This window comes from Ochotona princeps, chromosome 16 (assembly GCF_030435755.1).
Source record: "Ochotona princeps isolate mOchPri1 chromosome 16, mOchPri1.hap1, whole genome shotgun sequence".
Classification (NCBI taxonomy): Eukaryota; Metazoa; Chordata; class Mammalia; order Lagomorpha; family Ochotonidae; genus Ochotona; species Ochotona princeps.
The window spans coordinates 48,717,974-48,741,256 of record NC_080847.1 but is presented as its reverse complement, the minus strand read 5'-3'; the positions used below and the strand labels follow the sequence as shown (position 1 = coordinate 48,741,256).

The 23,283-nt window shown below is 42.5% G+C and overlaps 1 protein-coding gene across 1 annotated transcript in view; it reads left to right on the top strand.

Moving 5' to 3' along the window:
- LOC118757707 (zinc finger protein 420-like) overlaps positions 1 to 16,691 on the top strand; it is a 60,580-nt gene extending 43,889 nt beyond the window's left edge. The window contains exons 9-11 of the mRNA XM_058674860.1: positions 9,765 to 9,891; positions 11,578 to 11,661; positions 13,208 to 16,691. Coding sequence (XP_058530843.1) covers positions 9,765 to 9,891; positions 11,578 to 11,661; positions 13,208 to 14,550 — 1,554 coding nt within the window. The 3' untranslated portion in view covers positions 14,551 to 16,691. The remainder of the gene's footprint in view (positions 1 to 9,764; positions 9,892 to 11,577; positions 11,662 to 13,207) is intronic.
- The last annotated feature ends 6,592 nt before the right edge of the window (positions 16,692 to 23,283 follow it).

Here is a 23,283-nt window from a genome sequence, read left to right as displayed (position 1 = left end):
AAGAAATCACACATAGGGAGAAAAGTCATTCCTATGGCTCTCTGGTGTTCCATTACTGGAGTGTAATAAAAGTTACCAATATTGCCTCCTTGTCCGTGTTCCGGTCTGTTTGGAAGCTCTGGGACATGCCTGTGTCTGCCGAGGAGCCACACCTGCATGCTTATACTTCAAAATTTGATCTGTGTGCAGGATGTTCTGAGATTATGCCCCACACACCTCTAGTGGATTTAACCAGCTTTCTTGTTTTGCCAATTTCAGCTGAAAAGTGGAATTATTTACTTTGCCATGTAAAGACTTGATTATAAGTAGTATGATTTCTCTCCATTGAAATTTCCTCAGTAATCTGTTACTAGAATTCTTTAAATGTACTTGCATTCTCTGCAAGGATGTTTTCAAATTTATTCATATTCTCTTCAAAAAGATAGGGGTATCTCCTCCCCTCATATTTACTGAGGTGTAGTTGATTACAAAAATTTTGTGCAGGGCCTGGCATGGTAGCCTAGTGGCTAAAGTCCTTGCCTTGAATGTGCCAGGATCCCATATGGGTGCTGGTTCTAATCCCAGCGGCCCCACTTCCCATCCAGCTCCCTGCTTGTGGCCTGGGAAAGCAGTCGAAGAGGGCCCAAAGCCTTGGAATCCTGTACCTGCGTAGGAGACATGAAGGGGTTCCTGGCTCCTGGCTTTGGATTAGCTTGGCTCCAGCCGCTGCAGTCACTTGGGGAATGAACCATCAGATGGAAGATCTTCCTCTCTGTCTCTCCTCCTGTCTGTGTATCTGGCTTTGCAATAAAACTAAGTAAATCTTTTTAAAAATTTAATTTGAGAAGCAAAGAGAGCAAGGGAGCTCACGCTGCATTGGTTCACTCATGAAATACGTTCCATGGCCAGGAACTGAATCCAGATTTCCCCTGGGCGTGGCAGGAGCTCAAATTGACAGTACACGTCATCCTTTTGATCTGGATATTGTGGGTGTAAAGTGTGTCCACTGGTATGAGAAAATGGAACACACCTGTGTAGGATGTCCATTCTCTTCCGTTCCAAGTCCTTTTATAGTATTTGAGCATTATAGCGTCCATCAAGTATGCTGCAGACCGGGGTCAGTGTCAACTCCTGTCAGGATCCAGTTATAGCATCCAGAAGTCCCAACAGCTGTCTGTGTGTGAGGACTTCCCCAGGGAATCGGTCCCGACTTGGTCTTGAGTTTCTGATGTCGTATCATCAGTGTTGTGTATTGTTACACCCAGAGCCTGGATCAAATCCAGTCTGTCCTGACCAGGTTAGAACAGTAAGCTGGAGAGTTCGAATTATACTGTGGCAATATGGAAAATTTAAATTGGAAACTTCCACTCACATGAAGGCAACCTATGGTTGGTTCCTTCCTAAGATCAAGGGAAAAACACTTGTAATATCAGTCAGTCACTGAGGGCCCAGCATGGTAGCCTTGCTTTGCATGTGCCAGGATCCCATAAGGGCACTGGTTCGTATCCCGGCGGCCCCACTTCCTATCCAGTTTCCTGCTTGTGGCCTGGGAAGGCAGTGAAGGATGGCCTAAAGCCTTGGACCCTGCACCCGCGTGGGAGATGTGGAAGAGCTCCTGGCTCCTGGCTTTGGATCAGCACAGCACCAGCCATTTTGGTCACTTGGAGAGTGAATCATTGAATGAAAGATTTTCCTCTCTGTCTCTCCTCCTCTCTGTATATCTGACTCTCCAATAAAAATAAACAAATATTTAAAAAAAAGAATAAAGATTGGTCACTGAGTGCTGGTGTCCTTTAGCTTCCCGTAGCGTTTGTTCTGTTGAAACCATATCAGTGTCTGCTCGTGCTGCAGGTGCTGCTGCTGCTTTCAAGCATTGGTAACCTCCTGTTTGTTTCCATGAGCTGTTTTCATTTACAGAAAATTAGTCGGCACCACCACTACAGTACGTACTAGGTATTCTGTAGTGTTTCAAATTAGCCAGCTAAATGGGTTGAGCAATTCTATGGGTTTCTTGTTTATCGTTTCTATTTAACTTTTATTTAGGGGCAAGTTTTCATGCCTTCATTTATACGGTCCTAGGTAGAGGCAGGCAGTATCCCTAATCAGACTCAACGTCCTTCCCAGTTGTACGTTCAGATAAGTAAATGTAACCAGTTCACCGGAAGTCCAGCCAAACATTTCCTTCATCCCAGCTCCCACCTGAATCCCGATGTGCAGCCCTTGTTAGGATGTCACCGACATATTTTGGAATCTCCTGGCGAGGAATCCAGAAGAGTTTGTTCTCCACTCTTGTTTTTCCCATGTGTGTGCATGTAGCTTTAGTGTCCCAGCCTGGCTCCTCCTCCTGATTAATTTATCAAAGGTTTGCCCCCAAGTTTGGGAGATCAGGTATCTCACTGTCACTTTGGCCTTTCAGCCATGTAAGTTTTCAAACTGGAATAGGTTTGCTCAGGGCCTTGGGGGCCCGGAGAGCAGCAGGGGCGCCTCCTGGGCCAGCCAGTATCTGCTAGTGCTGCTACAGTCTTTCCTTTGACCTTCCAGTGTTCACTTTTTTTCACTGCATTCATACACACTATCACACAGCCTGTCAGCTTCTACAATAAAGAGTAAACATGGTATTTGTCTGAGTCTTATTTCACTTAGCATAATGATTTTCATTTTTGTCCATTTTGTTGCAGCTGTTAGGTTTTCATTCTTTTTGATGGCTGGATAATATCAAGTGTGTGTATATGTGTATATATCCTGTTTTCTTTTTCCAGACCTAAGCTGATGGACATCTAGGTTGTTTCCATATCTTTGCTGTATGAATTCAGCTGCTGTCAGCATGGGAGCACAGCTGCCTCTTTTGTATGCTGATTTCACTTCCTTTAGATAGATTCCCAGGAGTGCAATAGCTGGACTAGGTGGTAGAGCCAGTTTTCAGTTTCTCGGGCATCTGCATTGAGTTGCTTGTTGGTTATAGCAGTTGGTATTCCCAACACTGGGGTGCTCTTCCCCCCCCTCCTCACCAGCAAGTGTTATTTTTTGATTTGGGTATTATAGCCATTTTAATTGTGAGTTGATAGCTCACTGTAGATTTTATTTGCATTTTTCTGATGGCCAGTTTCACTGAGACTTTTTCATGTGTCTGTTGTCTATTTGAATTTCTGCCTTTGAAAATGTTTCTACATATCTTTTGGACATTTCTTCACTGGACATTTTTGTTGTTGAGTTCCTTGAACTCCTTGTATATTCTGGGTGTTAATCTTTCATCAGAGGTACTGTTTTTTAAATATTTTGTACTTTTCTGTGTCTCTTTACTGTTTTCTTTGCTGTGCAGAAGCTTCTTAGCTTGAGGTAATCCCACTTACTTACTTTTGATTTGGGGTCTTATCCAAAGTCTTTGCCAAGAGCAATGAATGCTTCCTCTATGTTTCCCTAAGTAATTTCAGGTCTTAAGTTTAGATTCTTGGTCCCCTATGAGTTGATTTTTATAGGGTACAAGGTAGGGGGTCTGTGCATGTGGAAATCCAGTTTTCCCAGCACCATTTGTTGAAGCTACTGTCCTTTGTCCAGGGAAAGACTGAATAGCTCTTAAAATATTAGTTGGTTGTAGACATTTATGTATTTCTAGGAATTCTGTTCCATCAATCTACGTGTCTTTTTACACTTCTGTCATGCTATTTTGATGTAATTGCTCTGCAGTATTTCTTGAAATCCAGCACAGAGATCTCCTTGTTTTGTATTACTTGGCTATTTAGGGTCTTGTGTATTTGAGTATTGATTTAAGATTTTTGTTTCTGATTCTATGAAGAATTTTGATGGGATTGTATTGAATCTGTAAATTGTCTTGGTACTTTGGATGTTTTGAAATGTTAATTCTAGTCCATGAGCATGGAGGATTTTTCGATTTTCAGCGTGTGTCTTTGTTGGGTTAGAACTCAGCAGTTGTGACAGGGTGGGTGCTCAGGGCCAGAGCTGGAAGAATACTCAGGGAGCCGCAGGTAGCGGGGACATACCTTCCTTGGCCAGCCCCTGGACAGCCAAAGGACAATGTCCGAGCCTTTGGAGGAGTAAGATTCCTTCCTTCTCAGAGCAGTGGGTGAGAGCAGACAGGACACATACAAGCTTGCTTGTGACAGAGGGCTAAGGGAAACAGGTTCACTGACTAGCAGAAAAGGTCTCAGCTCCCCGGTCTGCCCAGTTGGCACAGTAGCAGATGGGAGCGTAACAGCATGGAAACCTGCTGTCTTGCATGTCACTGCAGAGAGGAAGTAAGTGCTTGGCTGTGACGGCATTTCCTTGCTGGCCCCGCAGCCTCCTGTTTCTTTCATTGGCGTTTTACAATGTTTATTGTAGAGGTTTTTTTCATCCTGGGTTAATTCTATCCTGGGTTAAATTGTTTGGTAGTTGTTAGGATTGAGACTGTTCTTAGAAGTTGTTTTTCAAACAGGTCATTGGCGGCAGATAAAAATGCTGTTGACTTTTGTGGGTTGATTTTGTGTCCTGCATCTTTGCTGAATTCTGTCAGTTCTGGTAAGACTCCTAGTGGAGTCTTTTGTTTCCCCTAAATAATCCATCTTGTCATCTGCAAGCAGGAATGTTTTCTTGCCTTCCTGTTTGTCTCCCTTTGATTTATTTTAATCACCTCATGTGGTGAGAGCGGACATCTTTGCTTCCAGATCTTAGTAGAAACACTTCTGGCATTCACCCGTTCAGTATGACACAGGTTGTGAGGCTGTCGTATGGTGTCTTTATTGGGTCGAAGTAGCACCTTTCATTTCTAATTTTTTAACTTTTTTTTAAATGAGCGGATATGGATATTTATCGAATGCTTTGTCAGCATCTATCGAAATAATCATCTGTATGTGAAATGCCCTTGCATCCCTGGAATAAATCCCACGTGGGCAAGGTGGATGATCTTTTCGATGTGCTGTTGAACTCGGTGTGCTTATTTTTGCATGTATGTTCATCAGGAATGTGCAGACTTGTTTTTTGTTACATATTTGTCCAGTTATAGAATTAAGGAGGTGCTGACCTCATAAAGAGTTTTAAAGGGTTCCTTTCCGTTTCAATTGTTTCAACTAGTTTGAGAAAATTTAGTGTGTGTTCTTTCAAAGTTTGGTAGAGGCCTGGCAGGATGGCTCAATGACTAAATTTTCACCTTTCAAACACTGGGATCCCATATGGCGCCAGTTCATGTCCCAGCTGCTCCACTTCCCATCCAGCTCCCTGCCTGTGGCCTGGGAAAGCAGCAGAGGACAGCCCAAAGCCTTGGGACCCTACACCCGCGTGGGAAACCAGAAGCTTCAGATTGGCTCAGCTCTGGCCATGGCAGCCACCTGGGGAGTGAATTAGTGGATAGAAGATCTTTCTTTCTCTCTGTCTCTCTTCTCTGTAAATCTGACTTTCCAATAAAATTAAATCTTTTTTAAAAAAAAGTTTAGTAGCAGTGAATCCATTCTGTTCTAGGCTTGCTTTTTTTTGGTGGGGGAGGCTCTTCATTCCTGATTAAATTTTAGTCTTTGTTATTGATTTATTCAGTTTTTCCTGTCTTCATGCCCCAAATTATGTGTGTCCAGAAATTATGCACTTCTTAACAGATTTTTCAGTTTTCTGGTATATAGTTGTCTATAATAGTTTCTGATAATTATTTATATTTCTGTTAGTTCTGGATTGGAGAAGCTAGGACTTGAACCAGTGCCCCAATGGGATGTTGGTGTCACAGTGTCTTAACACAGTGTTTCACAAAGCCAGCCCACATCTTTTGTGGGATTTTTAAATTTCTGTTTTATTTATTTTTAAATTTCTATTTTATTTTTAATTTTCTATTTTATATTCCTGTATTTTATTACTTCTTTCCTTCTACTAATATTGGGTTTGATTTGGTTTTTGTTTTTCTAGGTCCTTAATATACACTGTTAGATTATTTGAACTATTTCCAAAGTTTTGATGTAGGCACTTAAAAACTGCTGTGTATTTTCCTCTTAACATTGTTTTGCCTTTGTTGCATACGTTTTTATATGTTGTATTTTCATTTTTAACAGTTTTTTTTTTTTAAGAATTTGAGAAATCCTTTTTGATTTCTTCCATGACCCACATTTCATTCGGGAGGATGTTTTTCAGTTGTCATGCGTTGTGTAATTTCTAGAATTTCTTTTGCTGGTCTTTTCCAGCTTCATTCCATTGTTGTCAGAAAAGGTACGTGCTGTGATTTCAATTTTGCTTTTAATCTGTTGAGACTTGTCTTATGGCCTAATGTGTTGTTTGTCCTAGAGAATGTTCCATGCGCTGATGTATCCTGAAGCTGTGGAATGATATGGTCTCAGTCGTTTGGGCCATAGTGTAGATTAGCTCTAATTTGGTTGGTTCGTGCATTGATGGAAATGAGACATTAATGTCCCCAGTATCACGAAATTGGCATTTTTCCCCTAATTTAAATGTGTCACTGTATTCTTGTATTTTTTGAGTGATTTTTTTTTTAGTCATTCTTTTTAATTCTTTCTTGGGCATTTTCTCAAGCTTCCTTTTGTCACAATCCAGTATTTATGCCTTGTAATGTTCCTTTGAGAGAGTTAGACTGCCTTGTTCATATGGCTTGTATTCCTGCGGTTTTTGTGCATCTGGGCCTCCAGCCATCACCCAAGGGAGGGATAGGTGTGATGGGTTTCTCAGGTGTAGGAAGCAGGCCTTGCTGGTCTTACAGGTGTGCCCAGCACACATAGCCAAGTCAGGAACTGGGGTTGTGACATCAGTGCTGGATCATGGACTAGGTGGACTCAGAGACTCCTGGCTGCTACCCAGCTGCAGAGCCCCAAGGGTGCACTAATCCTGGGTGTAGGACGTGGCCCCCAATGCTATCTGAGGGTGACTGGATCTGTGAGTGACCTAGGCAGCCTGACACGCTGTCTGGGATCACTGTCCATGGGCTGTTGCTGGGTTGGATTGGGAGCAGCTACCTTAGGTTGAACAACAAGTGGACAGTTTCTGTCTAGAGCCTGGAGTGCCATGCTGGGCCTGGGCAGAGTGCAGAACCTCCAGGCCGTGGATCGTAGCAAGCTGTAGTGTGCTGCATTAGGCATAGCACACACAGGCCAGCTCCAAGTCCCACTGAGCCGGGTGGAATTGGGCTAGGAGGAACATGTGGGCACACATACCAAAACTCTAGAGGCATGCACTGTGTTGGGCCAAGGTGCCCTGGTCGCTGTTGGCGCAAGAGGTCAGAGTCCAACAAGACACCCAAGGTGGACGTAGTATAGCTGAGACTCAAACACACCTGTGTAGGATGGCAACATTGCAGGTTGTGGCTAAACCTACTGTGCCACAATGCCAGCTCCTCCATTCCTTTGCTTTCTTTTCTTTTTAATTTATTTTTTATGTGAAAGGCAATGAGACAAGAGAGACAGAAAGATTTTCCATCGCTGGTTCACTCCCCAAATGCCCATGTCAGCCATAGCTGAGCCAATCCAAAGCCAGGAGCTAGGAGCTTCTGGGTCTCTCCTAAGGGTGCAAAGTTCAAAGGACTTTAGCCATCCTCTGCTACTTTCCTAAACCATAAGCAGGAAGCTGGGTCAGAAGTGGGGCAGCTGGGCCTGGAACCAGCACCCAAATGGCTCCTGGTGCCACAGATGGCGGCTTAGCCTACAATGCTGTGGCACCGGTCTCACTTCCATGTCTTAGTCATTTGAAGAATTACTGTGAGAATGAACCTGTTGACTCTCCGTTATCTTTCCTCATTCTGGTGTAAGTCATTCCACCATTCTTGGCCTATGTATGCGACATAAGGAGCACCTTTGCGACGTGTCATGCAGCTTCTTGAACCACTGCTTGATTTTACACTTAGTGAGGTTATGAAGGTGTCCATTCCAAAAGACGTTCCTCAGCCATAGTGTTTGGCATGAGCTGGGCAAGCACTTGCACATCTGGGCATCAGAAAGCCAACTCAGTGTGTGCAGCTTGTCCACGCTGCATCTGGGAGGTTCCGCTTGGTTCCACTTGGCATTTAAAGGAGGCGAAAGACAAATTTCCGTCTCAGAGTAAATTTATCTCATGGCAGCTTTTTTGCAGCCACCAGCCTGTCACATCAGGAATGCTTTGCATTGTGTTTGGATTCTGTGTCTGGGGTTATTCAGGAATGAGGCCTGGGTGCTGCGTCAGCCACGCTTACCCCTCCCTGCTGTTGGATTCAAACTAGAGAGACTGCTCCCAGGATACTCATGCTCGTATCTCGTTGTCCTAAGAATCTGCTGGGAAGCACACGATCTAAGACTGAGGAATTCTGAGACCACTCCTCCCCGGCCGCCACGCCCCCGGGTCTCAGCAGTTTCTTGGTTTTGGTGCTCATAGGTTGTGGCGGTGCCATGTTCCCTATGGTGGCACTCTGAGCTGCTCCTGGGGCCACACTTCAGGCCAGACACATCTAACCTTGGTGCAGGGCAGGGCTTTTCCCCACAAACCCCTTAGATTTTAACTACTGTAGGTAACAACCAAGGGATTGCGTTTTTTGGCTTCTCATTATTTTACATTATTTTCTTCATGTATCTGTCTAATGAAACACTACCTTGGATCTACCATTTCTGATAGATCATGGCTAACTTTGTACAGATTTATTTAACAAACAATGCTAGAAAAAGGGTGGAGAGGAAACCCCTCTCCAGTGATTCGCTCTGCAGGTATCTGCAGTAGCCAAAGTTGGATCTGTCCAAAGCCGGGAGCCAGGAGCTCCGTCCAGGTCTCCCATGAGGGTGGCAGGGGCCTGAGACCTTGCACTATCTTCCGTTCCTTCCTCAGACTTACCAGTAGGAAGCTGGATTGGAAGTAGCCAGGACCCAAACTGGGCTTCCAATGTGGAATACTGGCACAGTGACAGCTCCACCCACTGCACAGTGCTGCTGTCTCATGCCGTCCGTGAGTTAGGATTCACCCCCAGTACAGAAGTTCGTGAACCTCCACTCACATTCCTGTTTTCCCAGCAGTGCTTTTGCTTTGTTCCAATAAGTCATGATCGTTCTAGCAAGTCGCACTGGTGATGCCAGTCATATGTCCCCAAGACCACCCACTGCTCCTTTGGCTGCTTTTGCTAGGCTCAGAATTTGGTGATATTCACAGTTGTGGTTTATTGCATTGAAAGGATACAGATTAAAATCAGGAAAGGGTTAAGATGCTTGGGTCAGTCCAGGAGAAATCATTGTAAACTGGGGAGCTGCAGGAGCATGTGCTTCATTGTCCCAGTCACGCTGTGTGACAGCCAGGGAAAGATCCCAGCCTGGAGGGCCAGCGTGAGGGCACATGCAGTGTCCACATGGCTGGCCTCAGCTATTAGTCTCAGGTTGCTTCTGAGGTCACGCCAGCAGTGCCCAGGGGCTCAGGCATCTAAAACACTCAAATCAGCAAGATATTCAAGGGCTCAGAAATGATTTCCCAGCAGCCAGAGGCCCGCTCTTCGGCGTATATTGGGTCTGAACTCCAAGCTACCAGCCTTCCCTGCACGATCACAGCATGTTTATAGAAATGCTCGGCTTGTGTGTGCATTGCTTGCATTCTTTGCCTTCTATCGCCCCTATCATGTTTGGATTACTCAGAGTTTCCCACACTAGCAGGAGGTTGTTTCCGTTCCCCAGCCCAGGACTGTTCACCAGCATGTGAATATTAATTTCCTTCTCTCATCTTCCATCCCCCACGGTCCAAGGTCCCAGTTCTAATCTATTGCTTTTTTAGAATGCCTTCCAGAAAAATCTTTTTAAAATTCTTACTCATGTGGAATATATATAGTTTATTACATTTGTTACACGGAGTTCTCCTTTCAGGAATTGGTGTTGTTCAGCGATGTCGCTGTAGACTTCTCGGAGGAGGAGTGGGAGTACCTGGGCCCTGCTCAGAGGGACTTATACAGAGATGTGATGTTGGAGAACTACGGCAACTTGGCAGCACTGGGTAAGTGCACCTGCTCCCTGCAATTCAGGAAGTGCTCTCTCCACTGGAATTCTAGGGCCGCATTAAATATGTGAGTGTCTGTTCCCTCTTCTAAAACCCTGGTTTGAACTTTGTTTTGTTGAAGTAGTGTGCCTCTCTCAGGCACTTTCATATTTCCTGTTCTTCACCAACCTTGACAGCTTCCCCTGGCTCTTTATGCAATGGACTTTTCTTCTTGGTGTTTAAGGAGATAGATTATGATGGAGAGATGTTTGTGGAACAAGCTGTAGAATTTAGGAGTAGAAGCTCATTTAAAGGATAATTCATCTCCTGGCATTTTTTGAAAGCTGCAATCTATGAATTTTAAGATTAAAGGACTTTGATAAGAAGAATCACTGATTATATCTCGAAGTGGCTTGTTTTTCTTACCAAACTAACTAGAAATAGAGCCCTCATATAAATTTTTTTTTTTAAGATTTATTTATTTATTACAAAGTCAGATATACAGAGAGGAGAACAGAGAGAGAGGAAGATCTTCCATCCGATGTTTCACTCCCTAAGTGAGCCGCAAAGGGCTGGTGTGCGCCGATCCGAAGCCGGGAACCAGGAACCTCTTCCGGGTCTCCCACGCGGGTGCAGGGTCCCAAAGCTTTGGGCCGTCCTCGACTGCTTCCCCAGGCCACAAGCAGGGAGCTGGATGGGAAGTGGAGCTGCCGAGATTAGAACCGGCGCCCATATGGGATTCCGGTGCGTACAAGGCGAGGACTTTAGCCGCTAGGCCACGCTGCCGGGCCCAGCCCTCATATAAATTTAAATAAAATTTGCTCTGCTCATTTGTCATCTGATTGCTTGTGCTCCTTCGGTCAGCCTAATGTGAATATTTTCCAACTTCTTCATTCTTCTGCCCAAAAGTTTTTTTGAGGCCTGTTTTTAAAGCATTTTTAAAACGAGTTTTAACAATTAGACTGAACAATAACTGCCCACATACTCTTCAGCCAGTTCCCCAGTGTTAACAATTTATGTGAGCATCATACAATGACTAAACCAGAAAATGAACATAACAATACAATATTGGCAAAATATCCACATATTCAAGTCATTAACCGTCCTGGTAGTGGTTTTTGTACTGATCCAGGATCACACATTGCATTTAGTCGTCACATCTGCGTAGTCCCCTCTGGTCTTGGAGATTTTTTCTTCCACGAACCATAATGGCCTGTCATTGCATAGCATATCCCTGGATTTTGGTGTGTCTGGTACTTTATGATTGGATTGAGCATATGTGTTTTTGGCAAGAATACCACAGAAATGATGTTATCCCTTTTTCAGTGCATCATATCAGGAGATAAATGATGTCCACATGTCTTGTTACTGGTGATGCTAACTTTGATCTGTTTGTTAAAGTGGCGTCCTCTAGGTTCTGCATTGTAAAGCCACTACTTTTACTTTTGCAAACAGTAAGTAGCTTGTTGTGAAGTACTTTGAAACTCTACAAATATTCTCTTTCTTGTGATACTTTTCCTCACTTATTTTAGTTTTCATTGATGATTCCTGCATGCAATAATCATTTACGCTGGTGTTTGCCAAATGGTGATTTTCTGTTTCCATCATTCTTCTGAGGAAACTGAATTTGCTTTAGGTTAAACCAGCTCTAAGTCACAGTAGGTTTTGGTCTGCATATTTTTAATATCCTGTTTCTTTGAGCAGGACTTGCCATTTCTAAGCCAGCAGTGATTTCCCTGTTGGAGCAAGGGAAAGAGCCCTGGGTGGAGAAGGCGGAGTGGTATCCAGGTGAGTATGGCTTGGGGACACGGGGTGCGCTTTAGGGAAGCCTGCATGGGCAGAGTGCTGATGTACTCGTCCTAAAGTGCTGTAGGAAGGTTCTCTCAGAGGCTTAAGAAAAACTGAAAAATGGGGACAAATAGCAGTTTGGCTTCCCCCCCCAGAGCTGAATGTATTAAAGTATGCAGGCTGATAGACTTGAGTGTATGTCTGCACTTGTACAACCACCAGCAAATTAGGATAACAACCACTATTGATCACACACATTGTCTCTTGAAGATATTTCTTACAGATTTTTGACGGATACCCTTTATTGAAAAATGTTTCTTAATTAGATAACATTTAGGACGACCTCATAAAATTCTTTGAAAATACTTTTCTGCCTTTATGCAAACGATATTTCCCTGAAAATATCCTTTTCAAAGTATGTTGAGTTACATTCATTGGTACTCCCATTTTGAAGCCAACGTGTGTTCGTGAAGCAAACTCCACTGACTCTTGTTTATTGTATATATGGGAATGTATTTGCTAGTAAAAACCTTTTGCACTAGTATTAATGATAAAAATGTGTTCTAACTGCTTTAGAAGTAAAAACTTGCCCTTCCACAATGAGTTGATAGTGATTTCTTTATTCTGAAAGACTTTTGTGTAGAATTAGTATTCTCCCTTGACAACTTGGTAGAATTCACCAGTGAAGCTATTCAAGCCATGTCTGCCAGGACAGTGATATCTTTACTATGAATAAAACTTCCGTAATTGGTATACAATTTGTTTGTTATTTGTTTCTTGTGTGATCTATAGTTTGTATATAGTTAGGAATTTTACATATTTTTATAGATATAAGATGCCTCATCTTTCATTTTTACTACTTATATTAATGACACTTTTGTCCCTGACATTTGTATTCTCTTATGCTCCTGATCAGGTTGACCAAGGGATTTATCAAGCTTGAAGATCTCAGCAAACTAGCTTTTGGTTCTGTTTTGTGGGTTCTAGTAGTCAGTTCTTCAAGTGATTTCTATGTTACGTGTTTTTTTTTTCAAGATTTATTTCTTTTTATTGGAAAGTCAGATTTACAGAGAGAAGGAGAGACAGAAAGATCTTCCATCTGCTGGTTCACTCCTCAAGTAGCTCCAACGGTTGGTGCTGAGCCAATCCAAAGCCAGGAGCCAGGAGCTTCTTTCAGGTCTCCCATGTGGGTGCAGGGTTCCAAAGCTTTGAGCCATCTTTGACTGCTTTCTCACACCACAAGCAGGGAGCTAGATGGGAAGCGGAGCAGCCGGGATACGAACCGGCACTCATATGGGATCCCAATGTGTGCAAGGCAAGCACTTTAGCCACTAGGCCACTTTGCCAAGCCCATACTTACACATTTCTAATTGCTATATCTTCCTTATAAGATGCCCCTTTATGGTTATATCATCTTTGGCAATATAAATACGTTTGAAGTCTATCTTCATCTGATCAATGATTCCAATTACGTATGGTGTTTCTAGGCTGTTTCATTTCTCCTAAAAGAGAAAAATGTGAGTTTATTTATTTATTTTGTTTTTAGAATTGCCCTCTAGGTATGAGACTGAGGAGGTATCGCTAAACAATGACGCTTTTGAAAAAACACCATTAAAGTGGAAAGTAATGGAAAGTTCTTGCCTTGAGGAATCTTGCTTCGAAAATGCTTGGGAATACGACGAAAACGCTGAGACACAACCGGAAATTAAGGAAGAAATTTTGGAGCACGTGATCGAACCATTTGAAGATACATCAGCTGAGGAGACATCATCTGACTTCATCCCACCTGCACCCTATGGTCTAAGTCAGATCCTTCAGAGTGGAGAGAAACTCTATGAATGTAAACTCTGTGAAAACCTGACTCAGTATGTAAGAATCTATAACAATGACAAACTTAACCCAAGGTGTGAGAATAACTTTATGTTTTACACAGATCACATGAAACATGAGCAAAGTGTTCCTGGAGTAAAATATGAGGAGTTTCAGGAATGTAACAATGACTTTGCTTATGACTTTCCACTTAGTCAATATCAACTCCTATCAAATTATAATAACGAGTATCAGTTATGTGGAGATACCTTTAGAGGTCATAGCTACCTTGCCCAACATAATGGAATTCATATTGGTGAGAAACCCTATGAATGTGAAGAATGTGGGAAATCGTTTATCTGCTTCTCAACCTTGATTCAGCACAAGAGAATCCATACTAATGAGAGACCCTATGAATGTATGGAATGTAGGAAGACTTTCAGGCAGAGTGCAAATTTAACCAGACATCAAAGAGTTCACAGTGGTGAGAAACCCTATGAGTGTAATGAATGTGGGAAGGCCTTTACTTGGCTTTCAAACTTGAACAAACATCAGAGAATTCACAAAGGTGAGAAACCCTTTGAATGCAAAGATTGTGAAAAGGCTTTTCTCTGTTACTCAACCTATATTCAACACCAGAGAACTCATACTGATGAGAAACCCTATGAATGTCAGGAGTGTAGGAAAGCCTTTAGGCAGAGAGGACACCTTACCCAACATCAGAGAATCCACACTGGTGAGAAGCCATACGAATGCAAGGAGTGTGGGAAGGCTTTTGCTTGTGTTTCCTATGTTAATAGACATCAGAGAATTCACACTGGGGAGAAACCATACGAGTGTAAAGAATGTAAGAAGTCCTTTATTGATTGCTCAACTCTTATTCAACACCAGAGAATTCACACTGGGGAGAAGCCCTTTGAGTGCCAGGCATGTAGGAAGGCCTTTAGGCAGAGGGCCCATCTCACTCAACATCAAAGAATTCATACTGGTGAGAGACCCTATAAGTGTAAGGATTGTGGGAAGGCCTTTACTTCTGTTTCACAAGTGAAAAAGCATCAGCGAATACACATTCTGAGGTAGGCATCCTAGCGTGCTCACATTTGAATGAATCCTTACTCAGCACCACCAAATTCGTATTGGAAAGAAACCTTAGAAATTAAGAAATGATCGAAACACTTTCATCGGTCTTTCAGCTATCCTTTTAAGTAATGAATTTGTGCTGATAAGAAGCCTTACAAAAGTGAGGTATGTATAAAGACCTACTCTTACATCACAGTGAATATTACAGAATTTATGATATGATTAATGTAGGAAACCCTTGAATTTAACTAGCTATTATAGAACAGCAGACTTAGAAAATCCAGTGACTATAAATTTCTTCTGCTTTATAACTTATAATTCATTATCAGAATTTCCACAGGAAAGAAATAAAACACTAAATATTCTGGTACCACTAAAACAGTAATGATGATTAATATCATAACTAGAGAATAACCATGCTGACTTTCTGAATGTAGAAAAACTTACCTGTAACACGAGTATTTTGCAACACCTTTGTAGCTTTGCCGTTTGCCACCTGTATTTTATTGCCAAGTACTTAAAAAAAAACTGTCAGGTTACTGATTTCAACTTAGTGGCAAGGAGAAACTATAGTATCATCATCTCTTTATTACTGCTTTTGGAACATTCATGTAAGATTTAAGCCTGTGAATAATACAGGGAACTCTACTACCATCCCAGCTTATCCGATATCAAAGCTAGGATGTTTTATTCTGGAACAAAATTAGCATGTAGCAAGTATGAGGCAATACTTATTTAAGCTTATGTAAGTTGAAGTCACAAGATTCATTCTGATAAGACTGAATTTTTTAATAGTGCTGATACAAAAAGTAACGTCTATAGATTTCAAAAAGCAATGTACATTTTCTTTACAATAATGCAAGACAGACACAATTGAAAGTTTTAAAGAAACTTTGTACTTTAAAAACACTACTCTCGCTATAAAACTCCTGGACCACGTGACAAATGCAGCCTAAAATGAAAGGCTGTTTAGATATGAAAGATAATGAGCATTCTACAAAATGAAACCCAAGCTCTCTAGATGGTTTGGATAAGCTTTCAAGCAGAAAAGCAATAAACCCAGAATGAACACTGGAACTGTAGCATGTAAATCAGTTTATTCAGTGAGTCGAAATGGGTGCTTAAGGGAATTAAATGAGTAAACAGTGGACTTTATAGAAAAGCTGTTTCAGACAAGCTGATTTATAGACTAGGTCTTGCCTACCATGAATAGGAGAAATGAGACAAATGCAACAATGCCAATGGAAAGGTAGACTATTCAGGCAGTACATTTTTTAATACCGTGAAGTGTTTTGTAATATTTCAATTTAGTTTGAAATATCTTAGCTTTATTTTATGAGAATATATGTTTGTGATTCATGAACCTGTAGAAAGTTGAAAAAACTTTCTTCAAGAGAATGACCTTTAGAAAATAGGAGATTGCATTTTTCAAGGGAATTTTGAAGGAAAAGTTACAAAAAGCTTGTTAGTTCCTTCTACAAGGTTAAGTGACCTTTGCAAAAAACTAAGAAAAGGGGATAGGACAATGATAGCATTGCAAGAAGGAAGGGAAATGAGAATACAAGTAAGGGCAGAAAAATAGAGAATAGGCGTGTTGGAGATTATATAGTGAGGTAACTTTGTTAGTAATTAAAAAACTCATAACCTATATGGACTGGTTATTATAGTTGATTTTTTGTTACTTAAAATAGTATGCTATTTACAAGTCACTTAGAACATAATTTCACAAAAGGATTGAGATTAAAAGGATAAAAAAAGTTACACTGACGAGATGCTAGCCAAGGAAATATACTCGCAAGAAAAGATTTTAAGGACAAACAATAGTTACCATGTTTGCAAATATGCTTTTAAATAACACCTCTGAGTAACCATTGGTAGATGAAAATATCTCAGTGGAAGTGCATGTGCACGACTGGTAACTTCTGGAATGCAGTTGTAGTGTCTGGTAGGACGCGTTCCCAGGAAGCTGAAATCAATCACCCATCCTCAGGATGGTAGCAGAGGAATTTTACGGAATCAAAGGGAGAATCAATTAGCAAAAACCAAGTTGGAAGTGGAATTTTAATATAGCCTTTTAAAGTAACAGTTGACAGATAATGGGGTAATTTTTTGGTGATTAAATTTTACACATTCTTAAAAAATGATTCCCAAGAAGGCATGACAGGATAGAAAGCGAGGTGTGTATAAAGAATGTACAGCTTCCTCATTTGTATTCTGCCTGCATAGTGTTATCTTGGAGTCCTGTACCACAGTTAATGGAATCGGTCCCTTACTGAGGTACCTGTTTTTATCCTTTGAAATAAACACGAGATGACTATCCTTGTATATATTACCTAGTGTCTGTATGAAAATAACGTATCAAAGGTGTATCTGCCGTGAGTTTGCTGGGTCAGTGCCTCTGTGCATTTTTAGTAAGGCCAAATTGCCTTTGTTTAGTTCTACTAATTTACATTCCTTCCTACAATGTAGTAGTAGAATGCCCATCTCTATATAAGGGGTTTTCAGAAAGTTTGTGGAAAATGTGTATTATGAAAAGAAACTATGCAAGAATTTCAAAAATAACTTTTCTTTTGCACCAAAATAAACTTTAATTCCATTTTTCCACAAACTTTTTGAATTACCCTTATTCTTAACGCTGAAATGGTTTTGTAAACTCTGAATTCTTGCTGGTCTGTTAAGTGGGAAGTGTTACTATACTTTTAATTTGCATTTTTATAACATGTAGTTTGCATTTTCCCTACTATGCATTTTCTTATTTGTAAATACTATTTAAATTTTCTGTGAAATGTGTTTTAATGCCATTTTTTGTTGAGTGGTATTTTTCTAATTGCCTTTTCAGACCTCCACATATGAGATACTAACTTTTTCCTTCCTAAGAGTTCGTTACTTTTTTCCACTTAGAAATTTCAGTTGGTAAATTTACCCATCTGGATTTGTTTGGCTTCTGTTTTCGGTGTTATGTTTATGAATCTTCTTTTCCACTCCAATATATTTTTTAAAATCCCTAACATTTTTTTTTATGGTTATGTTTTATTTAAGTATTGGGCTTACTCAGAGTTTGGGGGTCTCACACTGAGTTAGGCAGGGACACAGTGTTATTCACAGATGGTCACACACTTGTCTTGTACCAGATACGTAATAACCTACCTTTGTGGTATCACTTTTAAATGTAAACTTTACAGTACGCTAAGTTCCAGTAGGTATTCGGATTTGTTTTTGCCTCTTTATCCCGTTAATCTGCCAGTCTCTTCTTGTATCATAATCGAATTTATTTTGATGTCATGCTTTCTAAAATGTTTTGATAGCTGGGGAGTCTGAGTCCGCTCCCCTCATTACCCTTACTTTTTGCTTGTCTATACTGTTCCACCGTAACTTCTAAGATGCCTTTGTGACTTGTAAATTCCTGCTGGAATCTTTTTTTACTTTCAAATTAAAACCTGAAATGACTAAAATTAGAAATGAGTAAACATCATTCTGTCTAGAAACGTGCTTACGCGGGTACAGTGTAAATACTCACATGTACTTGAAAATATTGTATGTCCCTGTGTTGTATCCTTTATATATATACATCTGCTAATTAGAGCATTTCTGTAGTTTGCTTGTTCTGATTTCTCCAGGAAGTTTCCCCTCTTAGCATCTCTGTGTATTTTGTGCCCCGTTCACTGAAGTGTGTCTAATTATTATTTTTAAGGAAATCTTTTGGGTTATTATTATATGCAGTTACATTGCATGCAGAAAATAACTTCCTTTTCCTAGTGTGTCACACCTTTGCCTTTAGTAGAAATTATGCAAAATAAAGAGTAGCTAAGAGAAAAATCAAAGCAGTCTAGACAAATGAAGTTTTCTGAAGCCCCGAACTTTCATTCTCATCAACACTTTGAGAAAAATTAACAAGTGAATACCTTTAGGCCAAGATATCTCTAAATTGTTACTATAGAACAAAGTAAGGTTATCAAAATCTGACTAGTGTAGTCATTCCCAAATAAATCTGATACATATGTATAGATGCAGAAAATTCAGTGTTAGCATCAGGCAACAAATATGGTTATCACCAGAGAAAAAATTGATCAGTATGTTTTCATTGGGTTATATAAAGCAAAAATGAGAAAAATCAGTAATTCACATCTACAGAAAGGCACTTTATACATGTCTACACTCATTACATTAAAAAAAATACAAATTTACAGAGTTGGGAATAAACTAGTCATTTCTCAGAAGTCCACACAGGAGATAAAGGCGAGGGGCCCAAGCCCGATCAGAGTAACCAGTGCGAGTAGCAGTCACCTCACTGACGTGAAGCCACCTGGATACCACAGGCTGGGGCCCCAATGCAGATTGGGGTGCTTTCCTGTGAAGGAGAGAAGACACAAAGGGATAGAACAAGGGAATTCAAAACTAAATACCTGAGAGGGGCAATATGGGTAAGTGGTTCCAGGAGTGCTGACTGAGCCCAGGAATCACCAGAGTCTGAATGTAGCTTGGAAGACTCCGCCAGGAGCAGAGACCCAACAGCACCAGTGCGATCCAGCCACTTACTGAGCCAAATGTGTTTTTTGGGGGCAGAGGGGTTGATGTTTACATAGTTGTTCAGGGTGGAAAGCATCTAGGATCAGAGGAAGCTGAGTGAGAACATTGTTTACACATTTTCATGTTTCTTCCTGTATCTGGAGGAAGGGGTGAGGAATAGAAGGGTAGAAACCCCGCCCAGTCTCCCAAGCACCTTAGTACCTGGGGATGGGGAACCCCCACCTGATGTCATCCCAGGGTCCCCATTGTGGAACATGTTCTGAGGGTTCTGTTTCAAGTAGTTTTCATAGTTGATTATCGCCACTCTGAGGAAATCCTTCCAAGGTCAATTAGCTGACAGTCTACCTCAGTCTCCGTTGGCCCAGAAATTCACTGTCAAGCCTTGCTGGGGTGGTTGGTCAATTTGTTCTGCCCTCCTTCCTCTGCAAACCAATGAGTGCTACACCCCAACCCAACCCTGCCTAACCCAACCCTGCCTCACACGCGCTCAGCCCTTGTGTTCACCATTGGGAGCTGAAGCCCAGTCAGAGTGACCTCCAATAACCCCCACTGGGCTAGACCCCAGCTCTGGTTCCTATTCCTGCCAGCTTGTGCAGTGGAGTGGTCCTGTCTGTCTCACATCCCATTCAGATCTTACATACGTCATTGGGCATTGAAACCTAATAACCCAACCAATTCCACCCTCCAGCCCACACATGCCACCTCCTGTCCAGCCAGGCCCACCCCCCCCATTCCTGATTCTCATGCTCGCCAATGGGAGTTACAGACCATCAAAGAGGTGCCCACAACCTCCCAACTGCATCCACTCCCTGGATCTTGCACTCTCCAGTTGTTCTGCACTCTAGCTCAACAGGACTTGTCCCCAGGCCCAGTACTTGTCAGCTGATGCTGCAGCAAAGCCCAACCTGCCTGCCCTTACTCTGCCTCATGCCTGTACCAGTGGATTCCATCGGTTAGCCCAGCCTGGCTCTCCCCCTAACCCAGTTCACATGTAGGGCAACAGATGTACCCTTGGCCAGCACGGTCTGCCCCCATTCCAACTCACGCTGGCTGATGCTGCAGCCCGACCCAGCCCATCCTGCACCACATCCTGGTTCTCCGGTCTGCCAGTGGGTATAATGAACTGGCCCAACCTGACTGCCCCCAGACCTGACACACACGTTTGCTGGCAGGTGTTGTAACCTGGTTTTATTGGGCTGGTTCTTGCACTCACCTGCAGGCACTGCAACCTGACAAAGGAGTTCCCTAAGCTCCTGAATCAAGTCTCTGCCCCCTGGCAGATCTCGCATACACTTGTGGGTCCTTGGCCTAGGCTTAGGCCACCTCTTGTTCTGACAGGACAGTGGCCTTGCCTAACTGGCCCCACATCCAATCCAGTTCTTACTGTTGAGTGTTATAGCCCAGCCACACCTGGTCCACACCCTGACTCACATGGCCCAGTGTGAGCTAAGACCCAGCCCAGGCTGTGGTACACCCATTCTGGCTCTTACAAGCACCAGTGGGTGCTGGAAGAAGACATGTTTCAAGCCATCAGTGTCTCTCAGTGAAACAGTTATCACTCAAAACTCCCTATGATACCTTGGATATTGAGCAGCACTTCTCTAGAAACTCTCTTGAACCTTTGAAATGGAACTGCTCCCCATAATGCCTCCACATTGCCGCTCACACAGCAGCCAGTCAGCAATAGTGAACACAACTACTTGTTTTAGACAGTTCCTTCAAACTGACCACGGAAAGGTAATCACCCCTGAACTGTCTCCCTTTTTCTTGCTTTGGGGCCCTAGCGCTCTCCGCCTTTGAGTCCCCCAGGAAGTTCCCTTCCACAAACAGCTTCCTTGGCTCTTGAGCTCGCAGAAGGATGCGAAGAGGGCCGGTCGCTCACTCGCAATAATCGAAGCACAGACGTTCACTGATTGCAACTGGCACCACACGCCCAACTGTTCGAAGATCTCAGATGAGTAGTTCGCAGAAACGCTTGAGTTTGCCTTCTGTTTCCCTTCCCGACACCCACAGCTGAGCTGACCAGCTCCAACTGCAGGCTCGCTGCAGGAGCACCTTGGTGTGTGTCTGCTAGTGCTGTCAGTTTATTTCCTCTTCCTCCTGCCGTGCTGAAAGCACCTGAAGAAGTTGCAAGAAACTAAAGTTAAATCCTAATAATAAAGTAATAAAATTTTCTTCTGGGACATTCATTCTAATCATCCTGTAATTTTTTTTGAAGATTTTTTTATTCATTCATTTATCAAAATTACAGAGAGAAGGAGAGACAGTTTCCATTTGCTGGTTCCATGCCTAAATGGCCAGGCTGAAACCAGGAGCTTCATTGGGGTGTCTCACATGGGTGCAGGGGCCTAACCCCTTGGGCCATCTTCTGAAGCTTTCCCAAGCACATTAGTAGGGAGTTGGATCAGAAGTGGAGCAGCTAAGAGGCCAGTGCTGTGGCGTACCAAGTAAGGCTGCCACCTGAAGCCTTCATTCTTCAAAGTCCCAGCTGCTGGGAAAGCAACAAATGATGGTCCATGTGCTTGGCCACCTGCACCCATGTGAGAGACGTGAACTAGCTGTGGGCTCCTGGCTTCAGACAGACCCAGGTCAGGCTCTCGCAGCCATGTGGGGAGTGAACCAGTGGAAGGAGGACTTCTTTCTCCCTTCCTCTGTAACTCTGCCTTTCAAATAGATTAAAAACAAAAATAGAGTAGCTGGAACTTGAACTTGCACCCATATGGGATGCCAGTGCTACAGACAGCAGGTTAGCCCCCTGTGCCACAGGGTCAGCCCATTGAATCACGACTGCCAGCTGCCCTAGAATTGTTTCTTAAAGTTATATTCCTAGATCTCAAGGAAACATTATAGGCTTTTAAATACTGTTAAAAAATTAACAGGCCTAGGTGTAGGAAAAACATCAATGGATTGAAAATAGTTCACATCAGGGTGCTTTTCACTGTAATCTAGAACTCAATATAATCAACTAAATATCGCTACAGTCCCTACACGATTGGAATGGCCCTCTGTGTATACTGAGATTGGGATCAGAAACGTAAAACCACTTGCTTCATTAGAAAAACAAATGTCTTCAAAGAGTAGAACAAATTCAGGGGTAAGGAGCCAATAGAATCACCTGTATCATCTTAGGACATTTTGTTCTGATGCCAATAAGAAAGAAAGATAATGACGCTAGACCCCAGGCCAAACGTTTCGCAGCAGCATGGACACGTGGAGGAAAGTGGGTGAGCTGCATCCGCCTGCAGACTCTGCCTCATGTTTGCCTGGGGAGCCACTGCTGAAGTAGCTAAGTTCACTGAACAGCTGCATTCATAACGGAAGCCACAGTCAGTCTGTCACTCCTGGTCTCTTGCTAATGGACACAACACTCAAACCCAGAGCGTACTCGCCCCTCACCCCACTGAAACTCAGAGCACCTATGTCCAACTCAGCATACTGTCACATGCTGACAGTAATAAGTGTAAATTATTAATATCTACCAGGCCGTGTTTTTCTATTCCTCAAGAAAGACACGTGGAAAGTACAAAACCACACACGGCTTCTTGTGCAAACTGTTCCCAACTACTATGAGAGCACTTTATTCGTGCCAGTAAGCTTTTGGCACTAGGTGAGGCCTGTAACACCTCCTAGGATTGTTTTTAAATGCAGAAAACAAAACACAAGTGAATTTAGATGTAAGCATATATTACTTTACAGATTTATTTTATTTTTATTGGAAAATCAGATATACAGAGAAAAGAGACAGAGAGAAAGATCTTCTGTGTGTTGATACACTTCCCAAGCGGCTGCAATGGCCAAAGCTGTGCTGATTCAAAGCCAGCATCCCAGAGCCTCCTCCAGGTCTCCCACACAGGTGCAGGGTCCCAAATCTTTGGACTGTCCTTGACTGTTTTCCCAGGCCACCAGCAGGGAGCTGAATAGGAAGCAGGGCTGCCGGGACATGAACCTGTGCCCATATGGGATCCTGGTGCATGCAAACCAAGGACCTTAGCTGCTAGGCTATAGCACCAGGCCCAGATGTAAGCTTATTTGCTCAAATATTTTAGGTTTTGTGTCCTAGCAACTTACGTACTCTATCACAATATGGAGAAAAACATTAAAAGGAATGAATTTTGAAGCAATGACAAGTCAATGATATCTCAGGACACTGGTACGACTGTAGTGTGACATGAAGACATCTGATTCCTCTTGATGGCGGAACCAGAA